The 18,199-nt window shown below is 33.0% G+C and overlaps 2 protein-coding genes across 2 annotated transcripts; both read left to right on the plus strand.

Annotated features, from left to right (window-relative positions):
* Positions 1-1,463: 1,463 nt before the first annotated feature.
* On the plus strand, positions 1,464-7,857 carry LOC128190230 (myo-inositol 2-dehydrogenase-like). Its single transcript, XM_052862179.1, has 8 exons — positions 1,464-1,589; positions 2,078-2,301; positions 5,325-5,395; positions 5,566-5,674; positions 6,144-6,271; positions 6,736-6,968; positions 7,252-7,417; positions 7,566-7,857. Exons 2-8 carry the CDS (start codon positions 2,078-2,080, stop codon positions 7,667-7,669), a joined length of 1,035 nt encoding a protein of 344 aa, XP_052718139.1. The 5' UTR covers positions 1,464-1,589; the 3' UTR covers positions 7,670-7,857.
* Positions 7,858-12,374: 4,517 nt separating this feature from the next.
* LOC128190231 (uncharacterized) lies at positions 12,375-13,527 on the plus strand. The gene is made up of 2 exons (XM_052862180.1): positions 12,375-12,558; positions 12,786-13,527. The coding sequence occupies exons 1-2, from the start codon at positions 12,424-12,426 to the stop codon at positions 13,317-13,319; spliced, it is 669 nt and encodes a 222-aa protein (XP_052718140.1). The 5' UTR covers positions 12,375-12,423; the 3' UTR covers positions 13,320-13,527.
* The last annotated feature ends 4,672 nt before the right edge of the window (positions 13,528-18,199 follow it).

Genomic DNA, 18,199 nt, shown 5'->3' on the forward strand with positions numbered 1-18,199 from the left:
ACACAAAATAGAAACTGACTACATATTTAGAAAAAAAAATCATTAAATTGGCATCTAAATTTAGAAAAGAGAAAGAATGAAGCTGCATATCAACGTTAAGATATTGTGAAAGCCTTTTTCAAGAGTGCATGAGAGACGAAAGGTGTGACAATAAATGGAGTTATCTTTCTATGCTTGTTTATATTTTATAACGAATCATTGATTTGTTAATAATGAAATAAAGAAGTTGAATGCTGAAAGGAGTTATAAATGTATAAGCAATTTATAATATATAAAACAAAATAATCACGACAGTTTTTAAATTTTCTAAAAAAAAAAAACAAAACAACAATTACTCTTGTTAATAGTAAAGTTGAAAAGAATACCAGATTTTGAGCTTCTTTTTTTTTTACATAATGTTGCATATAGGGTACGGATTAATTGTACGGGTAACTCCTGCTACAGTTTTCAAGATAGGAAATTGTTGTTTTGCTGATCAATTCTTCATATATCAGAGGGGTGCATATTACTTATTTACTTATTAGTTGAATTGAGTGAATAGAATTTAGAGAGTGCATAAATACAGCATAAACGTACTGCCATGTTCTTTTCTTGTTCCTGAAGACATCATTTTATTACATCATACATTTTAGGCAAGGAAATGCTACCTCTGTATTATAGACTGTATAATGCCAATTATTATTTGGTCTAATGATACGATGCACTTTCAATAAGATATCGGACGCTAAAAAATCATAAAATAATTCTTCTGAAGTCAATCAAGCGAAGTGATTGATGATGATTACCAGAGATCTTGCCCACATGAACCTGAAGCTTTTGTGTGGGGGGTTTTTCTGATTACCCGTTATCTCTCAAAACAAAACAAGGCGGTAAAGACTGTTTGAATACATAAAAGACCAAGTCTCCTTTGAAGTATCTTATTGACATGGCTACACTTACGATTATTTTAAAATTCTAGTTATTACTGTGTAATCATCGTTTAAGATGTACAAGCATTTCGATGTTCATAATTATGAATTTATTGCTTTATTTTCAACCTAAAGTATTCACATTTATTTTGTTTGAATTAACCAAAACGTATGTGGTTATCCGTTTCAAATATGATCATATTTTTACCCACATCATGATTTATTTGCTTAAATATTGTAAATATTCACATTTTTTTCATATAGACCAAAAAGGCATTATTTAAGAATCGCTTTATATCCAAACACGATGAACATATTTTCTGACAATATAAAAATAGGTTTCTAAAGCATGTTTGCTTTATTAAAAACAATCAATAAATAAAGTACATAAGGTAGAATACATGTTTTGTCAATCATACATGCATTCTCAACATATAGGACAACAATATGAAGTATTCTGCTCATAGTACTTTCAGTTCTTTGTTATAACTCGAATTCTTGTTGATTTCAACCATTCAGGGTCAAAGAGGCACGTCCTGAATATTGTGAAGATTACAGATAGTCTTGTTTATCTTTTTCACCTGCTGATAGCTTCGGTGCAGGTAACTATTCGAAAACAAGACTTAAGTCTGTCAGCAGAATTCCATAGGTAATACAGTAGTAATCCTTCACACGCTTAAGGTAAGTTTTGTGCGTTTATGATATACTGTTTCTCTTAAATAACCAAGGAAAACCATTTATTCTCATCAAAACAAGCGGACATTCATTGTGATTGTCAGCCGCTTCTACTAGTCAATACGTCGGTAGAAGAATAGATCAATCCGTTCTCAAAATGTATTGTTACGTTCTTCGAAATCAAAATATGAGAGTGAATGTTCGCTATTTAGAAAGAGAATCGAATATCAACAAGCTCCATGTTTTGAAGAAAACCTAGTTAGATATGTATAAACACAGTTTATATCTTGGGTTTCAGCCTATATTCAGTTGTTTGCTAGTACACTTTGAAAGCTAGATATAAAGTGATTAATATGTAAATAATTGATCTGTTTTATAGCGTCATTATTATAATCATTGACAATGGCAAGATAAATGGTTCCTAGAATCGATGGAATCGTTATCAACAAGCAAAATTTAAAAAATCACTGTTTATACTTAAATTTCAAATGCAGATGACGTCAAACCAGACGTTAGGTGCCGCTTTGGTCGGCGTTGGAAGAATGGGCCAGGTCCATCTGAAAAGCATGATAGACAGTGGTCGGCTCAGCATCCGGTGGCTGGTGGATATGCCAGCACAGCATGGACTGATGGCGGAACTGATAAAAAGGCACAGGCTGACAGGCGAAACTGAGATATCAGATATCGAGAGCAGCCAAAAGGTGCTATTGGATCCCAGGTGACTAGCCAGTGCGAGAAAGACCCTGATATAGCTGAATTCAAATAAAAAAATATCATTCAACCTTTTTTCCTATTCCTAACGCTCATCTCCCAAGAGTCTTTTTATCTCCTTTAAATGTTTTAAATATGAAACTCAAGACTTCTTAAATATTGTAAAAACTTACCATTTTCATATTGTCAAAGATATTTTGATAATATATAACAAGTGAAAAGCTGTCAATGTGACAGCAAACCGGGTTTTCTTTTATGTGAACTGTATCCATAATCCATGTCAACCCATATCCAGTGAAATGGTGTACCCTATATGCAATATTTTGCCAAAAAATGACTAAGTTCAAAAGCTGGTATTTTTTTCATTAATTATCGAAAATCAAAATCCTAGCAATATGCATAGCTCTGATATATGTACAATTGATCTGCAAAAGAACAACTTCCTATCTTGAAAACTGTAGGAGGAGTTATCCGTACAATGAGGGTACCCTATATGCAATATTTTGTCAAAAATGACTAAGTTCAAAAGCTGGTATTTTTTCATAAATTATCAGAAATCAAAATCCTAGAAATATGCACACCTCTGATATATGTACAATTGATCTGCAAAAGAACAACTTCCTATCTTGAAAACTGTAGGAGGAGTTATCCGTACAATGAGGGTACCCTATATGCAATATTTTGCCATAAAATGACTAAGTTCAAAAGCTGGTATTTTTTTCATTAATTATCAGAAATCAAAATCCTAGAAATATGCACACCTCTGATATATGTTCAATTGATCTGCAAAAGAACAACTTCCTATCTTGAAAACTGTAGGAGGAGTTATCTGTACAATGAGGGTACCCTTTTGGCAGCCGCCCCCCTCCCCCCCCCCCCACCCGCCCGCCTGCCATTTTCACCATTTTAATAACCGGATTTTTCCTTCGGAAAACCCGGTTAAAAACAATATAAATAAAGATTATTAATAAAAACTTTTTTGGACACCATATTGTAAGTTTAAAGATGTATCTTATCACTATCCTTGACATATCAAAGATAACAAAATTGGAAAATGAATAAAGATAAAAAGCTAGGTTACGGTGACTTAGTGTTAAAGAAATGTGTGATAAACGGTTGTAAGGTACACCAACTATCAAATTTTGATGACCATACGATTAAGAATATAAAAAAATTGACAATATATAAATGTGAAATACAAAAAGGGAGGGCAATGGGGCCTTTATATATTAAGTATATGACCCTGTGAGGATGCTTTCATTGTTATATCACCTCTTCTTTTTCACTATTATGCTTTCATAACTGAAATTTCCTTCACTAAAGGAATGAAAGGGAAGTGGAACTGCAGAACAAGTCGAACATCACTTTTTTTTTACAAAACAAGTTCAGCATTGTAGTTCTTAAGAAGAATTATTTTGAACAATTTTTCTACACATTAAATTTTCTATGTTGAACTTTAAAATTATCTTGGGGGACCAGTATTGGCTCTAAGGTCACGGTTGGATCAATTTTAAAGAATCTAAATTATGATGATAGTTGCATGAAAATATCCCAAGTTGTACCAAATGTAATTCTTCGGAAAAAACGTTTCAAACACTTTCTCTCAATATCTTTATGTTGAACTTTGAGCCACTCTTTGGCTCCAGTATTGATACAGTGGTTACTATTTGAACAACTTAGAATCCACCCTCTCTGAGGATGCTTATACATATATTGTTATATCAAAAATTGTATAATTGTAACATTAAAGGGGCATGGTCACGATTTTGGTCAAAAATTAATTTTTCTGATTTTAATGTTTACAATGCTTAAGTAAGGCATTTTTAATAGGCAATCAAAATTAGAGTGTTATTTGTTGAGTTTTAAACGAGTTACAAAGCTAACAATTCTTTGCTATGTAAACAACGCTTTTGTTTACATTTTGAATGTTGAAGTGAAACTCCAGTTTAAGACCAAAAACGAATGTATTAAACGTTTTAACTGTTTATCTATGCTTCAAATGAATTAGAGGATACACAAAGCAGCTTGAAAAAGATTTTTTACTGGTATACTGAACCTATGTAAACAAAAACAGGGCCCGGGCCTTGTTTACATGACAAAAAATTGCGAGCTCTTTATCTTGCTTATAACTTTACGGCTGACTCTTAAATTTCATATGATCATTAGAAATGCATTCGTAAAGCATTTTATATAATAAAAACAAAAAACAGATAGAATTTGACCAAAATCGTGACCATGCCACTTTAACAAAACAGATTCCAAAATATGTCTTTCCTATGTTTCTATGTTCAAATTCAAAATTTTGGTGGTGTCCCAGTTTTTGTACTATAAAATAGCATTAATAGATACAATATGTAGCGTATGCATGTAGTATACGCTAACTGAGGATGATTATTCGTAATAATACAAATGTACTAGTATTTGAAAAGAAGATTTTTAACAATATTCCCAATATGATTCTATGCTGAAATTTGAACGCCTTTGGGGGTCCAGTATTGAGCCAGGGTCAATTTAAAAAAAAAAAATAGAATCTAAACTATCAAAGGGTTCTTGATTATTGGTATTACAAATTGTAACACTTGTGCTCTTGAGAAGAATTTCGACATTCTTCCAATATATTTCGGTGAAAAACAATCTCTCTTGGAGTCATAGCACTGGCCCAAGAGTAACAAAAATATTCACTATCCATAAAAGCGTTGATGTAAATATTGGCATTTCTGATGCAATGGTTCTTGAGAAAAAGATTTTTTAACACATACATATTTTTGTTGTTTCGTTATTATATCCCCGTTGGAAAGAGTTTTGCCCTTCACTTTCACAATTTATAATCTTCTGTCCATAATGCTGATAAGAAGTCGGAAATAGCAAAAAAGTACTGACAGACGGAACAGTGACAACAGGTTATCAGAAGTGTTCATTTGAACCTTCGGTTTAGATGGTATATTATCTTTTGACTTTATTTGTTTTTCCTTATATGTTTTCATGAGTTTGTCAGCATGCTGTAATTATGTGTTATTAAACAAATTACAGGGTTGATGTCGTCATAATATGTACGCCTACTCCTTCCCACTATGACATCATCAAAAAGGCGCTAACTGCAGGTAAGTAATAATGAATGGATCATACTTAAAAACTGGAATTCCCATGCATTAACCAAATTGAAATTACATGTATTTTTATGGATATTGCAATGCAGGTAAACATATTCAAATTTTCATTTCTATTTTGTATAAACCTGTACAATATTAAATGGTTGTCATTTATTCTGAAGGCAAACATGTGATGTGCGAGAAACCGCTGACTTTAACAGTCTCTGAAACAAAGGATTGTTATGAATTGGCAAAGAAACTGAAGAAAATACTTTTTTGTGCTTATAACCGGTATTCATCTTTGACTATTTTACACTAGAAATATGGCTCATAAACTCTTTTTGCTTCAACTGATCCACCATTTTCTCCTATAGTTCCAAAGAAATGCACTTGTTTTATGATAGTTAAAATTTTAAGGCCTATATGAGTGAAAGATTTCTAAACCAGAATAATAAATAAATAAGTTGCGTGATATGACCAAGATTGCAGATGTACTAGGGGTAAACTTTTCTCTTTCATCTTTCGAACATACTGATCTATAAAACACTTTCATTCATCTCAAATGAATAATTCTAAGTATCTGCTCATATACATGTATAGATAAACTATAAAAACCATTGTTTAAGTGAACGCTAACAAACTTCCAAATCAGCTACATATCATTTAATATGATTAGAGTTTACAAAATTGTCTTAGCCTAGCTGTCATTCATGTAGCTAACGTTTAAAACGTTGTTTTAATTGTTTGAGAATTTTCTCAGGCGGTTTGACAAACAGTTCAATACCCTGTATCAAAGATACAAGAGAGGCGACATCGGGGATCTTCGAATGGTCAAATTCACCAGCAGAGAGGACGGACCGGGCAAGGAATACCTCCAAAACAACAGAAGTATGTTACTTTATCTAGTTAGATAAATTACATATCATGCTGCATTCAACATCTGCCAGTTTCATCACTGATAATGTAGCAGTGAAAAACTTTGGCCGAAAAACAAGAAATGGTTTATCTTTTAAACTACGTTATAACACTTGGATCCATTTTCGCAGCACCTTTATCATAGACTGAATTTTTATTGTACATGTACATGTAATTGAAAGAGCTTGGTATTGTATATGTGTAATGGGACACTAATCTTACATGTACAAATAGTGTGCGATATATATCTAATCAATTCCTAAATGAACCACTAATTTATATCTGATGTTTTACTATAAGTTATTCCTTTAAATCTGTGTTATTTTATGATACTTTTGATTTTTAGGGGTTTCAAAAAGCAAACACAACACCCCCCCCCCCCCAAAAAAAAAAAAACACATTTTATAAACTCATTCTTTGTTTTGTTTCTCTGCAAGGTGGAATTTTCCTAGATATGGCAATTCACGACATCGACTATGTCTGCTGGTTAGTGGGAGAAAGACCCTCCTCTGTTTGTGCATTTGGCTCCATATCCTCTGACAATTCCGCGCTCTACAGAAGTGCTGATGATTTCGATTGTGTGACCGCCATTTTGAATTTTCCAAGTGGTGTAATGGCAAATATGGAAGATACCAGAGCCGCAAGGATTGGCTATGAACAGAAGGTTGAGGTAATAGTTAAGGAATTTTCGATAAAATGATTTCAAAGATTTAAAAGAACAAAGTAAATATCTTCTAATTAAGACCGAATGGGTTTTCAGAATGGTTCCCTTATGATACTGGTGATATCTGGTTCAAATAGACTGAGAAACTTAATAAATCAACGAAAACGGTTTCATAATATTTAAAATAATATATTCTCAACGATCTTGATTAGCCTTGTGTTCACTAAAACATGATCGAGTACAAAAAGGTGCTTTTACCGTTTGTGTACCTCTTTCCGACTTTTTGTAGGTTCTTGGTACCAAAGGTCTGATTCAGACACGGAATATGAAGGCCAGTGAGCTGTATTCAATTACCCAGAATTCCTGTCAGTCGGAAGCTCTGCTGAGATCATCTGAAGAACGTTATGTTGACAGTTTTCCGACAGAGCTAAATCATTTTATAAATTCCATAGAAGGTACATGTAATTCTTAATTTTTGTGCATAGCAACATTGGATTTTAAATGAATACGCACGTTCAAGCATGGTCTGCCCCAAATCAAAGATCTGAAGTCTGGCTCGAATAATGATTTTGTAAGATGAAGTGATCAAATCTTTTTTTTTAGGTAAAGAAGAAAATCTTGTGTCTGCAGAGAGCTGTATAATAGCTATGGAGGTCTCAGAGGCCTTAAGTCAGTCTCTGAGAACTGGAAGCATCGTTAGGTTGTGAAAAGCCAGGATTTAAAAGAAGAACATTTTCTTGAAGCCTTAAGATTTTTAGTTGCGTTAAATTTACATCCCTTAATTTTTTCCATCTTTTTTTAGGATAATCGATTGTAAGCATTCTAAACTGCATTTAGATGCATTGTTTGGCTTAATTCATTTGTAGAAGCTATAATAAATATTTTTTACATTGTTCATTTAAGTCTCCTTCGCACTTTTAATGTTGACTTTCTGAGGATCATTTCTTGCTCGATCAAAACCAATGCTACTTTGAATTAGAAGCACGCGTGACTCCATGAACTTGCACTGGACTCAAACTTCCAGGACTCTGTAATTACATTGGTAACCTTCATACATTTTAAAAATTTGTTGTTCCTTATATGTTCCAATAGACAATAATAAAAATGTTCGTACATGAGTAACTTTTAATGGATATGAATATAAATAATTATTTACTTCATTTCTTCGTTGGTGCTTTTATAGGCTATGAAGGTAGCTAGCAAAATAATAACACGCTAAACCGGACTAAGTTTTTTTCTTCAATGCTAACTACCTTTATACCTAGATGAAACACAATATAAAGCGTTTAATTGTTTACATGTAATGTTTGTTAATTTATTCATCATATGATCAAGTGACAAAGGTTTAGCTGCATTACCTAATAAAAATTATGTTTTACCCATATAAATGCTTACTCAATTTGGTTTGGGGTTTTTAGCTCACCTGAGCTGAAAGCTCAAGTGAGCTATTCTGATCACATTTTGTCCGTCGTCCGTCTGTCCGTCTGTCCGTCTGTCCGTCTGTAAACTTTTTACATTTTGAACTTCTTCTCTAAAACTGCTTATCCAATTTCAACCAAATTTGGCACAAAGCATCCTTATGGGAGGGCAAATATAAATTGCAAAAATTAAAGTCCGATCTGTATTCAAAGCGGAGAAAACCTTGAAGCTGTAGAAAAAGGGGGGTGCATTTTTAAAAATCTTCTTCTTAAGAACTACCGAAGCAAATTCAACGTAGTTTAGCATAAATTATCCTTATGGGAAGGAAAATATAAATTGCAAAAATTAAGGGGTAATTTTGTTTCAAATCGAAGTTATTACGAAAATAATAATAAAGGAAAGGCGTATTTCAATCGGGCTCGGCATCCGGTAAAATGGGTAGGCAAGACTTGGCCTGGGCAAAACAAAAGATTGGCAGTATTTAATCTGCCAATCTCATTAAAATTTCAGGATATTTGATGGACTAGTATATTTGTATTCGCTGTAGATATTGCCGCAAAATAATGCGTATTTGGAATCTACGATTGCCGATCTGCCCTGGCATTTATTTTGCCACGGCCCGGGTTTGCATACCCATTTTACCAAGACTCGTATTCCATACTCTTTGTTTAAAGCAGCCATGACATTATACGAAAAAGGGTCGATCTGACTATGATGAATTTGCTTGTTGTGCAACAGTTCGCGTATGAAGGGAAGTTTTGAAACATGAAAAATATATTGGTGCCGATTTTGTGAAGTAAATTGAGGCTAAATATTTCAATGCGTTGACAGTTTTCACACATGATGTTGGTGTTAGCTTGTTCTGATTTTTGTTTCGTTTTCATTATTTATGCTTTGTAACCTGGAAACTATCGTCTGTATTTCGTGATTTTTCGTATCAAATCAATCAGAGACTTCGGTAAATCAAACAGTTACGTTAACTGTTTACCTGCGCATATTAAGCAAAGTCTGATGTAGGGGTACTGAAATACAATTCATTCTATCGGTAATTCGGCATTATCTTTTGCGTAATGGTAGATTAATGCAATAGGTTTTGTTGAGATGCTCGGCATTTTCTCTAGTTTATTCAGTTTAAATAGAGTTTGATATCGCTTACGGAAATATGTAGGTATATCCTTGTATATATATATGATTCATTTCGAAAAAATGAATTGTTTTCTTTATTTGTTATACATGTAGTGCATGTTGTTTACAATTTCTATTTACTAACCATATTTGAGTGTTAAGCTTCGAATTATAAGCAAGATACAGAGATTTGCTCACAATTCTATGTTTGTACACAGATCTTAAAAGCTAAAGATTAAAAAAGTATAAAAAAAATTGTCAATATTTATTACGAAAATTTTCAAAATCTGTTCTTCCAGAAACCCACTTATTGAATTGTAAACTTAACCTTTTTAGCTCACCTGAGGATGGGACCACAATGGGGGGTCGAAGTTTAACATGAATATATAGAGTAACTCTTAAGAAATCTTCTTCTCAGAAACTAATCGGCCAGGAAAGCTGAAACTTGTGTGGAAGCATCTTCAGGTAGTGTAGATTCAAAGATGTGAAAATCATGACCCCTGGGGGTAGGGTGGGGCCACAATGGAGGGTCGAAGTTTAACATATGAATATAAAAAGTAAATCTTTAAAAATCTTCTTCTCAGAAACTAATCGGCCAGGAAAGCTGACACTTGTGTGGATGCATCCTTAGGTAGTGAAGATTCAAATTTGTGAAAATCATGACCCCCGAGGGTAGGGAGGGGCCACAATAGGGGATCGACGTTTTACATAGGAATATATACAGTAAATCTTTAAAAATCTTCTTCTCAGAAAATAATCAGACAGGAAAGCTGACACTTGTGTGGATGCATCCTCAGATAGTGTAAATTTTAAAGTTGTGAAAATCATGACCCCCGGGAGTAGGGTGGGGCCACAATGGGGGATCGAAGTTTAACATAGGAATATATACAGTAAATCTTTAAAAATCTTCTTCTCAGAAACTAATTCGCCGGCAAAGCTGGAACTTGTGTGGAAGCATCCTCAGGTAGTGTAGATTCAAAGTTGTGAAAATCATGACCCCTGGGGGTAGGTTGGGGCCACAATGGGGGATCGAAGTTTAACATATGATTATATACAGTAAATCTTCTTCTCAGAAACTAATTAGCCAGGAAAGCTAAAACTTGTGTGGAAGCATACTCAGGTAGTGTAGATTCAAATTTGTGAAAATCATGACCCCTGGGGGTAGGTTTGGGCCACAATGGGAGGTCGATGTTTTACATAGGAATAAACAGAGTTATTCTTTAAAAATCTTCTTCTCAGAAACTAATCAGCCAGGAAAGCTGAAACTTGTGTGAAAGCATCCTCAGGTAGTGTAGATTCAAAGTTGTGAAAATAATGATCCCCAGGGGTAGGGTGGGGCCACAATGGGGGGGGGTCAAAGTTTAACAAAGGAATATATAGGGTAAATCTTTAAAAATCTTCTCAGAAACTAATCAGCCAGATGATTCTTTATAATTGTTAAGACTTTGGCCCCAGGACAATTCTTTGGCCTCACGAGAAGGTTCAGAGTTTGATGTACGTTTATCTCCCATATATAAACTATTGTTAGGGATCTTTTTTTAGATCTGCAATACTCAACATATGATATGACTATAAAATCATCCTGTTAGAAAAGGGACTAATGATTATAAACATAAGAATATCCAGGGGAAAATGGATTTTATTTATACAGGATTTACATGAATTATTGTACAATGTCCAGATAGTTTGTATTATGACTCCATTGAGCTGATTTTATCATACCTCTTGTTCCTCAGGTGAGCGATGTGGCCCATGGGCCTCTTGTTTTGTTTTTGGGTTTTTTTTTTTAGGGGGGGGGGGGGGGGGGTGGCACGGCTATAAAAAGTTAAAACATTAGAGAAAATAACTCCTACAGTCATTTGTTTGACACATCACATATTTACAATGTCCTGTTTATATTGCTGATGTCAGCTTCAGGAAACCGATCTTTAACTCTGATTCAGCTTTTTCCCTAATTTGATATCATTGGACTAACTAAAGTTTTAAATAACATTTGCTGTCAAAAAGCCAATAGAGTGTTTACATATACATGTAAAATGAATAAAGGGTACGTTATCATGAATTCATACTTAACACAAAGCTATACACTGTTTACAACTAAGCACAAAAGAATTTATATCTAATGTTACACAAAACTATTGATTGTTCAAAAATGTGCACCTTTTTCCTGTCATAAGAAACAGTAAGTATAACAACTAATTATGTTGTGTATCAAAAGAGGAATTGATCAACTTAATTTCAAATCAACACGATTTTTCTCTACATACAAGTAAATAAGCAGATAAGTACATGTAATAATATCATAATGTAAACGACGTGTACTATAAACAAGTTGCTTCTTTAAAATTACTGGAGACTTTTTTAAAACAACGTTTATTTGTTTGCAGCTGTCAAATAGAAAAGAAATTCATCTTTATTGTGTTTCAACAAGCAGGATTTGTACGCAACACAATGTCATAGACATACGAAACACATAGTTATTGATCGCTTCGAATCTCTCTCTCTCTCTCTCTCTCTCTCTCTCTCTCTCTCTCTCTCTCTCTCTCTCTCTCTCTCTCGTTAAATTCACTTATAATAAATGTACTTAAGATATCTGTATTAGTCGACCTTCGAACCAAAGAATACAGAATTATCTATTATGAATGATGAAGTGAATGTTTCGGTTTTGGCTGAATAAGACAAATACTTATACAACTGACATATTTTGATCAAGTAACACTGCACGGAAACATCGGCCAAACCTATTTCTCTAACCTTGAATCAAAACAGGATCCAAAGGAGGTTGGGCCAGCCTGTTACTCTTATATATAAGGAGAATCCTGCAAATAAAAAGTACTCCCCTAATCACTCGATATTGCAAAGATAAAGAGAACCCTATAAATAAAGGGTACTCCCCTAGTCAGTTGATATCGCAACGATGAGATTTGCCTGTTTGGTCGTGTTGCTCGTGGCGACGGGGACTTCAGAGGGATGCTGTCCTCCCCCTCAGTTTGAAAGTAGGGCAGCGGGTAGAGGGTTGGAACTATCAGAGAATGGAGGCGATCCCTACAGTGTAAGTCACACAGATTTTTCCATCGTGTGCATTATGTTACTGACAAAAGCGCTGTTTGTTCACTGAAGCTGTTGAACCATTTTTTAAATGCAATTTAACACCAAGATAGTATCATTTTTTTATTATGCCTTAAATCTATCTGTCTAAAAAGCAAATGTCTGCAATTATAGAATGTTTTGGTGGAAACTATTTTTAACTAATAAGAAAGAAATATTTTTTCTTAACAGGGATATTCTCGTCTATACCACGATGAAAAGAAAGGTAAATACGTCAAGGACGTCAAAGTGGAATTTGAAAAGGCGGGAAAAGTGACGCTGTTTGTTCTCGAAGACTACGCTGGAGGGAGAAGGTACACGGTTCTGAATGGGAACTGCTCGGTCAAACCACTGACTGGAGATTTCAACAGAGAGCTGTGTGTCAAACAGTCTGACTACAAAGGCAAAGCCGTGCTGGGCCTTAACGATGACTTGCTTCCAATGGATTTGTATGCAGTGAATTACTCCAATCCTGACTATGATATATATGGCGAGGCTGTGGTTCTACCCATCTCTGAAGGACGTTGCATGCGGCAAACGGAAATGATCAACGCAAGAGTAAAGTCGAAACTGGTCGCTGTGGAATCTGCTGTCGTTTTTAACACCACCACAAGTATATCAGATCCTTCTATATTCGATATCCCAAAGGAATGCAAAGGGAATCTACATCTAAAGAAAGTACCACCTTTCAACTTGAATCTTCATGCGATCAAAATCAGACTTTGATTTACCCTATTAATACTGGGTTTTTAAAAATAAAATTTCTTTGTGTTATCTTTCTTGAAGTAGATATAAATGCACATTTATTTAAATATTCATACAGGTTCTGTTATTATAGTTTCTGTTGTGTTATTTGCAACAACAATATGTATACAGCAATACTGTTTTGTAAACTCACTGAATCAGTAAAAAATCAATTCGTTTAATGAAAAGGTTCTTTTGTTATTTGTTCGTTCTTCATTTTATATTTGCTTCAGTTATTTAGTAAATATGCAGATTCAATGTCATTCGTATTTCTACTTATTTTTGAATTTTCAGCCATTCAAAAACATTCTTCACATTAAAAAAAAAATTTGATTTGGTGTAAATATGCAAAAACAATTTTATATATACCCGATCACACAGATTTGTGTAGTGCTTAATGTTTTATACGTTATTACGTCTGCCTGTTCATGCTCGTATTTTTACACGGAAAACTCGTCTCTTTCATAAGAATAAAACGGGTCATATATTGAAGAATACAAAGCATAAAAGTTGCACAAAAAATAATGCAATAGTCAAAGTCACAACACAATATGATACAAAAAAAGAATATGTGATGTGACAAGTAGAAAATATGCATTTCCTTCAATAAATGACAATAACTCAAAGAACAATATACATACAAAAACATTAAAAACATCACGCAGTATCCTGAGATTGTGACTGGTAAAATATTTTGGAGCAAAGTTTTAGACCCTTGGCGGGAATATACGTTATTTAACGAGAACAATTTTAATACTATCTTATTTATCAAAATAAGTATGTCATGGAAGTATCGCACCATTTTGTTGCTCTCGTATTTAATGTTGTTTAATGAAACTATTATTATAGTTATTGCGCATATTTATGAAACGTATAGTATAGTATTGCGCATATTTATGAAACGTATAGTATAGTATAGTATAGTATAGTATAGTATAGTATAGTATAGTATAGCATAGCATAGCATAGCATAGCGACTTAATGGGGTTTTAAAAAGAGAGGTATTGAAGGAAGTAATAAAAATGACGACGTCTATTGTTAAATGTCTGATGTGTTTTGGTATCAAAGTTTAAAATTTACAATGTGCAAGTTTTAGTATGCTAAACGGTCTGTCCAAATTCAGCTACAAGTACATGTATAAAACTAGAAAGCAATTAAAAGAAAAAAATCTTAAAAACAAAAAAAAAACAAAAACAAAAACAAAAAAACAAATAAAACAAGTAAAAAATCCAGAAGAAATAAAAAAAACCCAAGTTCAGGGATTTTAGACATGAACAATAGTTTGAGTTATTTCTAACGAGTTTACTTTTCCTCGGTCTGTGATTAATCGATTTCTTCTGAATACCTGAAAGCTATACACGCTATAGTTTGCGTCAATTTTGAATGACGCGGAAAATGTGTTTTATTGCTTACAAAAGTTACCTTTATGCTGTTATTATAATGCTCAGTTCGATGACGTAACAAAGATATCAAATATTAAATATTAAAAATATTTATTTTCCTGCCCTTAAAGTAATGCCTCCTTGTGAATATCAATCTATCACGTTATATCGACATCTAATTTTCAACTATCATATACAAAAATTGCCAAAGTGACAAATCCTCATAATTGTTATAGATGCATGTATGTAAAACATTAAAATAAGGCAAAAATAACAGTCACCTGATTTCCGGCGGACATGCGCTCTTCCTTCATCAATATTCGTGAAAAGGCATTACTTTCGTGGCAGGAAAATAAACGATTAAAATTCTATATCTTTCTAACGAGATGTAGTTCACCATTGTAATTTACAGAATAAAAAAGGTGACTTTTATAAGTAAATAAACATATGCATTTTGACAGAAAGCAATTGAAATGTGTAAAAATAGATATTGACTAGATTGTTACTAAATCTACTGATTTCATAGAAAGGTAAATATGCACGCTAAAACAAAGTCCTATTCCATCAGAGCTGCATAAAAGCTATGTTGGTTTCGGAGACCTAAAGTCTGTCTCTAACCACTGAAAGCATGGTCAAAGCAAAAAAAAGCAACTCTCATGACCAATATAGTTTAGCTATAGACATATTAATGTTGTTGTAAACCTGGGGCGTGTGCAGCAGAGTGGGTGTTTATAATTCCCTGCATCTGTAACAAAAGTTTGACTAGCTCTCGTGGGCACCCACTCTTCTGAACGCGCCTCTGCAATTTTGAACTGCAATCTTTCCTTTGGTATATTGATCATGCAATGTACTAAGAACTTTAGATTACGATTAAGAGGCACAGTAATCATACGCCTTTTTTTCCTTTTATATATGTAAAGTTTTGCAAAGTTTTGTAAAACCTAATAATATTAATAAACACCTTTTGTTCATTGTCATTTATTGCATCGTTCAATAAATGACCATTTCTTTTCTCTTCAGAGGAGTTAAATTTTATATTGATGGTGGTTGGTAAGGCAAGCAGACATTAAATAAAATTAATAAACTCCCTCTGTCCTTTGTTGGTCATCACAAACCTACACTGTTGTCAATATCTTGCTTATCTAAGCCTCCGGAAACTAATCCCAATCTTATATTAAAATTGCTGATTCAGCTTTCAATTTAATTTCCATGCGATAAATTTTGACAAACTTTCATTTGTCCTTAAACTATACATTAAATGAATAAAGGATACGTTATAATGAAGGTATACTTATTTCCCCATACAATAACTATCTGTTTACATACGTGCACCTTTTCCTGTCATCAAGAATTCATCCAATAATGACTGCCTGTTCTTAACATTGATTGTAATGTTTACAAAATGGCTAATGAACAAAAGAGATGGGAGATTTGCGGAAGATAAAAGACAATATGTAACGTGTAACGTGGGTTCTGTGGGTTCAAACCACGGATATTAATCATCCTTAAACGTTACCTACGTTTCTAAATGATTTGAACCAAATGACTATTAAACAATACTAATCAAATTAAATCGAATACAATGATCATTTCTAACTGTTTTAAATTACAATTTTCCTCAAACTATCCTTGAACTAAAAATGGCTTAAGAATTGTGCAGCTTTAGACTTAATAATCTTATTTCCCTAAACATTTTGTACAAATATTTTTTTTTTTTTTATTATTATTTAAATATTTTATTGTCCCAGACAATTTAAACATTTATTTGATGTCAGGGTTGGGAGGCCCTGAAGTCATCAAATTTACAATATTATTGTGAAAAAAACTGTACATAGGACATTTTTTGCATATACACACACATTCATACAGTGTTTATGGTTGTGTACACAGAGTAACTATATATACTAAGATTGTTCAAATTTAAAAATAAGAAAAAAAGAAAGCGGAAGTTGGAAAAAATAGAGTATCCCAAGTGTAAATTAAAAACAGAGGACACTTATTGAAGGGAAGAGAAAATATCCCATCGTTTATAAAAATTGTCTTCATTGTTATTTTTTTTATACATATAATGTTCTAAATTTCTATAATACAGTATTTCTCTTTTTAAGCCTTCGAAAGACGGTAACATTTTGTTATTTCTTTTCTTATAAATATGGCGTTTTACTAAGATGATCAAAAGATTGATTATATTTTTGTGCTTTGACAGTTTACCAAACAAAATATCAACAATATTGGCATCAATCATCATATTAGTTTGATCATTAATCCACTCAAAAAAAGAATTCCATAGTTCTTCAACATAAGTACACTCCCAGAATATATGGGACAAGTTTTCAGGATAAAGGTCACAAAAAGAGCATAAATCAGATTGCACAATTCCAATTCTTTTCAAAAATACATTTGTAGTTAAAATTCTGTGAACAATTCTGTATTGAAACCATTGAATTTGTACATCTGTGGATATCTTAAAAATTGCACGGTTATGTAATTTCCACCAAAATCTGTCTACATCAAGGTTAAGTTCATTTTCCCATTTAGTTTCATATTTTGGTTTTTCCCAGGATGTAGCTGTGATTATATCATATATCTCTTTTGAACCCTTTATGTTTTTGAGAATTGGCTTTAAGAAAACTGGATAATATGGATTGTTGAACATAATTGTATTTACATCGTAGGGCAGTTTTAACATTTTAATATTGTTGACAATACCATAATAGGTTGTAAATGGAATCAGTACATCAAATTTATCACAAAAATCTTCATATTGCAGTATTTGACCATTAGTACTAAAAAAATCATATACATACAGAACACCTTTTTGAGCCAAGCATTCATAAAAAAAAAAATTGTTGTTAATTTTAAAATTTTCATTATACCAGATTGGCTGAACAACAGATTCAGACACTTCTGTTTCAACAATTTTCCTAAATTTAAATAGAGCATCAAATACATCTCTCCAAAACAAGTTTGTACAGCAACTTGACAAAACTTTTGTAAACATATTTCCATACAAAAAAATGTTTTCAATTTTTGGCAACGTACTGAGTAATAGTGATTTCCAAGAGGAAGTATAATTTAGAAATCTACGAATCCATGTGATCTTTAAGCTTGTACATAAATTGTTTAGATCTATCATTCTAAGTCCACCATCTTCATAGTTTTGTGTGATACATTTTTTTGCCACTCTTGGAGGTTTATTATTCCATATAAAATTGAAAAAAAGTTGTTCTAACTCCTTCATATAACAAGACGGAGGATTTGGAAGAGCAATAATTAAGTGGATAATTTTTGGCAAAATAATAGATTTTATTACAGTTATTTTTCCAGCTGGGCTTAACAGACGTTTCGACCAAGAAGCAACAAGTTTTTTCATTTCACATAGTTTAGGTAAAAAATTCAATTCATGCATGGCTATAGGGTTTAGGTCTATGCAGTAGGTTATACCAAGAACTGTAAACGGCTCCTGGGACCATCTTATAT

The sequence above is a fragment of the Crassostrea angulata genome, chromosome 6 (genome assembly GCF_025612915.1).
Source record: "Crassostrea angulata isolate pt1a10 chromosome 6, ASM2561291v2, whole genome shotgun sequence".
NCBI classification, from domain to species: Eukaryota; Metazoa; Mollusca; class Bivalvia; order Ostreida; family Ostreidae; genus Magallana; species Magallana angulata.